General features: G+C 41.9%; 1 protein-coding gene across 1 annotated transcript in view; it reads right to left on the minus strand.

The window, feature by feature from the left end:
- usp22 (ubiquitin specific peptidase 22) overlaps positions 1-6774 on the minus strand; it is a 25921-nt gene that overhangs the window by 18833 nt on the left and 314 nt on the right. Inside the window, exon 2 of the mRNA XM_037690711.1 lies at positions 753-885. Coding sequence (XP_037546639.1) covers positions 753-885 — 133 coding nt within the window. The remainder of the gene's footprint in view (positions 1-752; positions 886-6774) is intronic.

The raw sequence follows: 6774 nt of genomic DNA on the forward strand, positions 1-6774 counted from the left end.
CGCTGTCATAAGAGAAGGATAACTCACGCTTTATCTTTTCGCACAAACTGAACCACCCCCCTGCCCCCCCCCCCCCCGCATGGAAAAGCAGGTAAAGATGATATTATCTGAATATATGATCCAACAAGAGAACAGAGTGAATGTGAAGTTCATATTTTATTTCTAAATCCAGGTCCAGTTTTATATTTCTGTTCCAACATGAGAGCTGGGATGAAACAGGTGGGTGGTTCAGTTTGTGAAACCGGAAACTTTATTATAATTTGAATTTATTTATTTGAACTAAATGCAGTTCAACACAAACATGTATATTAAACACACGGCTGATCAGCTGAAGGAGCTTGTAAAACAATAAAAGCCGTTAAATGAGCTTGTTTTTAATCAGCTCCAAACCAAAGCTAAGTCCTCATTAATCACTTCACCAGCGCCTTCTTTATTCCCTCTAATGAAGGAGCCAACATGCAGGTGACGTTCACCCCCCTCGAGGCCAGGCCCTTCAGCCGGTGTTGCAGTTTGTTGCAATGTGTTGCGTAAGAGCTCGTAAACGCCTTACAGAACCACCGATGTCTCAGTCAGTCTGTAAATAATAACTCCCTTTAACAGATAAATACACACACTGATGGTGGACACTGTGACGCTCTTTAGAAACAAGCACTGCTCATGAAGGGTGCGCACGATGTTCTGTGCTGCTATATTCATGATTTAATCACACGGGACAAGTCTCAGAAGTGATCTGAATGATTTCTGAGTCGTACCTAGGTTATGCCTCTTGTTCTTGGCATGCTCGTGGATGTGTTTTTTGGAAAAGCAGGCGAAGAAGACGCAGTAGAGGCAGGAGTGGAGTCTGTTGAGGTGGGCGCCACACATGTGACAGACACACGACTTGGCCTGAAACAGAAGAAGAACAAACAGGAAACAAGGAGAGAATGATTGATTCAGAAGCAGCACCAGAACAACTGTCATCTAATCAGTCAATCACACGACCACACGAGGAGTCATGATGTTTCACAAAGACCACCACAGCAGAGGATGGAGACAACCATCACAGGTGACAGGATGAAACCCTCACAACCCTGAAGGACTTCAGGGAGAGTCCTGTCCTGGGAAGAGCCTCCTACCTCCATTTGTGAACCATGCTGGGACAACAGGAGGACTTCTGCTTTTCTGGCTAAACGTCCAGCCACAGGTCTCCATGTTGGTGGTTATATCTTTGGTTAGTGGCTTCATGTTCTACAGCCAAAGCTGCTGGGGATTAGGGCTGCAGCCATCTTGGACAACCTCCACCAAGTTCTGGGATCCTCGCCTAAAGTTCTCACTCTTCTGCGTGTGTGCTCGGCCGCCACATGCTCATTCATTTTTTTTTATTTTTAACGTATTTGTCCACTTTGAACATAGAACTGAAGAGGAGTATTTATTGAGAACTATGAACCCAAGCACAGTTTCAAAGTAAAAGTATTAGAGGTGCACCGATTGCAGCTTTCTGGCCGATCACCGATTTCTAAAAATCTGATCTGCCGATACGATTTTGTTTTATAAGCGACACTGTCAGGTGTTATAAGGTCACAATGCACCTTCAACTTTCCATCTCATTTTATTGATAAACATACCCTAGAACAATATCCTAGAAATAATACAAACTTGTTTTAACTGGCCATGAGGTAGTGCTCTGAAATATAAATGAAGTTTAGACAATTGTTGTTGAAACTTTAAAAAAATAAATAAAAAAATAAAAAAAAACGGGTTCTCATCCAAGTATCGTCTGATTTCCGGTTTCCCAAAGTTAAGGAAATTGGGGCCGATAAATCGGTACACCCCTAAAAAGTATGAAATGTGCCTTTCCACAAAACAAACAGAATGCAGCACTTTGCAGATCCTATAAACCCATATTTTATTGGCAATGGAACAAATATCTAAAATGTTGAAATTAAGAAACTTTATCATTTTGAGAAAGTTACTTTTTTTAGCAACAACTTTTTAAAAAAGTTGTGCAGCGCCACATTTTTCACCGTGAAGCGTCTCCTTTAATCAACAGTCTAGAAACATCTGAGGAGACGTAACGTTGTCCCACTGATGTAGGATTCAAGACGTTTAACAGTCCTTGTTGCTTCATGATGCTCCACATGTTTTGGATTGATGAGAGGTCTGGACTACAGGCAGGTCAGTCCAGCACCTGGACTCGTCCAGCACCTGGACTCTTCCACCAAACCGTCCTGATGTTGTAAAGGATGCAGTTTGTAGATTAGAAACAGTACTTTTCAAACTAGTGAACCATTTCCATCATTAAACTGCAGCGGTAACAGGTCCAGGAGGGAAACCCAGATATCCCTGTTCTAAGCAACCTCATCCTGAGGGATCCTGGGACGTTCCCAGCCCAGAGAGGACATACAATCCCTCCAGCAAGTTTTGGGTCTGTCAAGGTCTCTTCCCCATAAGTCAAGACCAGAAAAACCTTTAAGGGCATCAAGGAGGCATCCTAGTGCCTGAACCACCTCAACTTTCACAGCAAACTAGTGACCTACGGTCCATTTTTGTTTCTTTTCCCTGAAGGAGAGTGGTAAAAAGGTAGAGAAGAGAGTCCAGACAGGATGGCGTGGATGGAGAAAAGTTTCAGGAGTAATTTGCTACAAAAGGGTGTCAGCAAAGATCAAAGGAAAAGTTTACAACACAGTGGTGAGACCAGCAATGTTGTATGGTCTGGAGACAGAGACATGGACCAAAAGACAGGAGAAAGAACTGGAAGTAGCAGAAATTAAGATGTTGAGGTTCTCCTGAGTGACAAGGATGGATAAGATTAGGAATGAGATCATCAGAGGTACAGCACAGGTTGAACAACTGGGAGATAAAGTTAGAGAGACCAGACTGAGATGGTTTGGACATGTGCAGATGAGAGACAGTGGTTTGGACATGTGCAGATGAGGGACAGTGGTTTGGACATGTGCAGATGAGGGACAGTGGTTTGGACATGTGCAGGGGAGGGACAGTGGTTTGGACATGTCCCTCCTGAGGAGGGACAGTGGATATATTGGTAGAAGGATGTTAGAAATGCAGCTGCCAGGAAAAAGACAAAGAGGAGATATATGGATGCAGTTAGAGAGGACATGGAGGTAGTTGGAGTGAGGACAGAGGATGCAGAGGACAGAGTGAGATGGAGGATGACTTGCTGTGCAGACCCGTGAACAGGGAACAGCCAAAAGCAGCAGCAGCCATATCTGAGTAAAATGTTATTCTCATGTTTTGCTCGTAACATTGTGGAGCTGTAAAGATGACGTCAGATTTATTGAATAAATGTTTAAGATTATTATCCAGGATCCAGCTATGAATTATTAACAGTGCTGCCTCCTAAACATCCTGTCTGATGAACAAAGAAGGCAGCACGTTTGGTCAGGTAGATCACAGCAACGGTTCAAAGCGTGCAGACGTGGAGTCAGCATGAAGATGAGGTGGGGGGAACAAATGAGCCATGTTGGAACGAGGAGAGATGGTAACATTGAAACAGAGCATGGAGGGAGGACTTTCAGGTCCAAAACATGTCATGTCAATCACACTCGTGTGGTTGGTGATTTCACCTCGTACATGTATCTTTTACCTCTTACCTGTCACATTTGCACCATGTATGTTTCAACAGGATTTTACAACGATCTATCCCTGTAGTTGATCATTTGTTCATGTTCATGTCTGCTCATGTCTTGGACACTGGTACGTCCTCAAGTGTCGTATGGAAGGATCTGCACAGCTCCAGCACCCCCATGGAGCCACTGATCTTTGAAACGTTGTCCAGCGAAGGAAAAGTGTTCAGCCAGATGGATTATGTTTGAAACAAAGGAAACAAGAACCGCAATAGACCTGCAGCCTGACCGAGTCACATAGACCTGACTCAGAGTCCAGGAACTCGCTGATTTGATGGGAAATAATTCTGACGTTGTGTAATAATGCCATTAAAAGAATGAAATCTTTGTTTGAAATTTTTACATTCACTGCAGCAGGCGATGTGCATTCCTTCAACAAATACTACTCTGATTTTTAGAAGTCTCTATAAGTTTGACATCATTTCAAGCAGCTGCATTTACTGCCCACATTCCTTTCTTCATTCAACCTTTGTTTCTACAGGTTAATCCCACTGAGCTTCGGGGACTCATTTACAAGAGACTTGATTTAAAAAAAAAGAATGATGACAACAATGAAAACAATAGACAATCATAAAGGATGTATACAAACTGAGAATAACAAGTGAAAATAAAATGGTATTGAAAAAATGTAACAAAAAAACAGCTAGGTTGTAAGGTGATGTAGAAAACTAAAAACAGGAACATGTCTGCATTGGTTTTTCCCATGAACTTAGTAGATGTTTGAAGCCACTTAAGAGAGGTCAAGGTCGAGAGATTCAGGTCTTTTTGTAACGTGTTCCAAGTTGCAGGAGCGAAGTAGGAGAAGGCCCTTTTGTCTAGTTCAGTCCTCACTGAGGGGACACTGCAGGTAATAATGTCCTGAGAGCGCACGCTGTAGCTGCACTCACACAGAGACGTGTAGGAGGAGATGTAAGAAGGCAGCAGACCAAGAAGTGATTTAAAGATGAAAATGTACCAGCGAGAGAGTCTGCGTGAAGTTAATGATGACTAGTTAACCAGTGAGTAGGCCTGTCACGATAACAAATTTTTCTGGGCAATTAATTGTCTCAGAAATTATTGCGATAAACGATAATATTGTTTGAAATTTGACAATAATTAGTCATTATTGTCAAATTTAAGAAGAAATGATGGTTAATTTGTTTTGAGTGTAGTACCTTTTTTGACCACTGGATGACAGTATAAGACTGTTTGAACTGAAGGATGGATAGTGAGGGAGCGAGCAGCGTGTCTCTAAGAAAAATGGGAGGGAGGCCCTTTGACATGACATGAGCTGTCTCTCTTCGGTTCTCAACATGGCGCATAGCATTTTGCACACAAAGCTTTTAATAATTTTTTTTTTTTTTAAATCAGTAAACAAGTTCTCAGCTTCTTTTTGCAGAGAAAAACAACATTTTACACGAAGGCACAGGTTTCAATTAGGAATGCGCGATATATACGGTACACGGTAGAAACGATAAGACATTTAGTCTACGATAGAGATCTGTCTTCTACCGGCTAACCGCAGTAATGCTGTGTCTGATGTAAAATCATTAATCAGAGTGGTCAGATTTAATCGTTACTTTCTTTTAGTTGAAAATTGCGTAAGCGGTGGTAAAGTCCTCGAGAGCTAAGTAGTGAAGCTACAAGCTAACTAAGGCCGGCAAGCTGTAGTGTTGCCGTATTTGGACGCATGTGTAAAACGCTGTGTTCTGTCAAAAGTTTTTTTTTTTTCCGTTGAAAGTTAAAGTAAGCGTTGGTCAGCTTTAGAGAAACCTGCTCTCTGATCTGTGAAAAGAACGCTGTGTTGTGTGATTTTACTGCGAGATTCTCTGGTCAAAGCCACAGAGGAAACTGGTCACCATTTTGTGTCAGCACTCCTTAAAGCGGAAGGAGACGCCCACTAGAGGGTTGGAGTGTTAAGTGTTTTCAGTGTAAAATGCTGCTCTGTTGCTGTTCATTTCTTAAGTGAGAAGACGGGAAACTGTCAAGAGTTAACAACATATACTTTTGATTAAAACATATGGCTAAAACTACATTTGATATATTTTGCACTGTTTTGCACAACATAAAAGAAGCCTAATACTTGATTTGTTTATTATTTACAAACTCTCTGGACCTAGTAGTGGAATTTTCTTAATTGAGAGATTATTTTGTGGTATAGCAGTTTTCAAAATAAATGATGGCAAAAGGACACCCTATGCTTTTTAAAAAAAATCCTATTGCAACTTTTATACAAAAAATATATTGTGATATATATCGTTATCGCCACCCTTCACAATACATATCGTGATATGGATTTTATGCCAAATCGCACATTCCTAGTTTCAACTGTGAATTTTGGAGCTTCGACAAGACACTCTCAAGAAGTGACACTAAGAAGTAACACACACACACACACACACACACACAAGCATCACATCTGTTGTGAAAGAAGACACCGTCAGTCCACAGAACTTGCACAGAAAAAGGAGAAGTGTCTTTAGGTTCACTCTTTACACCTAAACTGGAACGGAGCGTTGCTGAGTCCAACAGTTAACGGTTTCATTAGAAGAAGACGTGCACGTGTTAAGGACACAGCTCAGCCACTACCACGTCAACTTCTAGCATGAAAGCTGTAAATTGTGGATATTTGTGCTGTCTAAGTTCAGCTGGCTGTGGCGGCCATCATGAACATCTACTGAGTACTTTCTGAAGGTTACACTGAAGTCCAGCTGCTGGTTCATGAGATATTTCACTAACACACGAACACAAACATAAATGTTTCCAGAAGGTTTTAAATATTATCACTAATGTTTCTGCGTGAGATTTTTCACTGGGACCAAAAATAAGAGGTTTGAAATCATCTGAGAGATTATCAGCACAAACATGACAACGTGGCCCCGCCTCGCCGGCGGGCGATCATGTAGTGTCTGAGCTGCTGGTCAGCTGTGAAGGACAGGAGGCTGCATCTGATGGACCTGGGCTTCATGCTGCAGGTTGTGGACAGACTGGTTTTAATGTCTCTGTGTGGACAGACAGACTGTAATGTCTCTATTTGGACAGCCTGGTTTTAATATCTCTGTGTGGACAGCCTGATTTTAAATGTCTCTATGTGGACAGCCTGGTTTTAATGTCTCCATGTGGACAGCCTGGTTTTAATGTCTCTCTGTGGACAGCCTGGTTTTAATGTCTC

This window comes from Nematolebias whitei, chromosome 17 (genome assembly GCF_014905685.2).
Source record: "Nematolebias whitei isolate Nwh7 chromosome 17, NemWhi1, whole genome shotgun sequence".
Classification (NCBI taxonomy): Eukaryota; Metazoa; Chordata; class Actinopteri; order Cyprinodontiformes; family Rivulidae; genus Nematolebias; species Nematolebias whitei.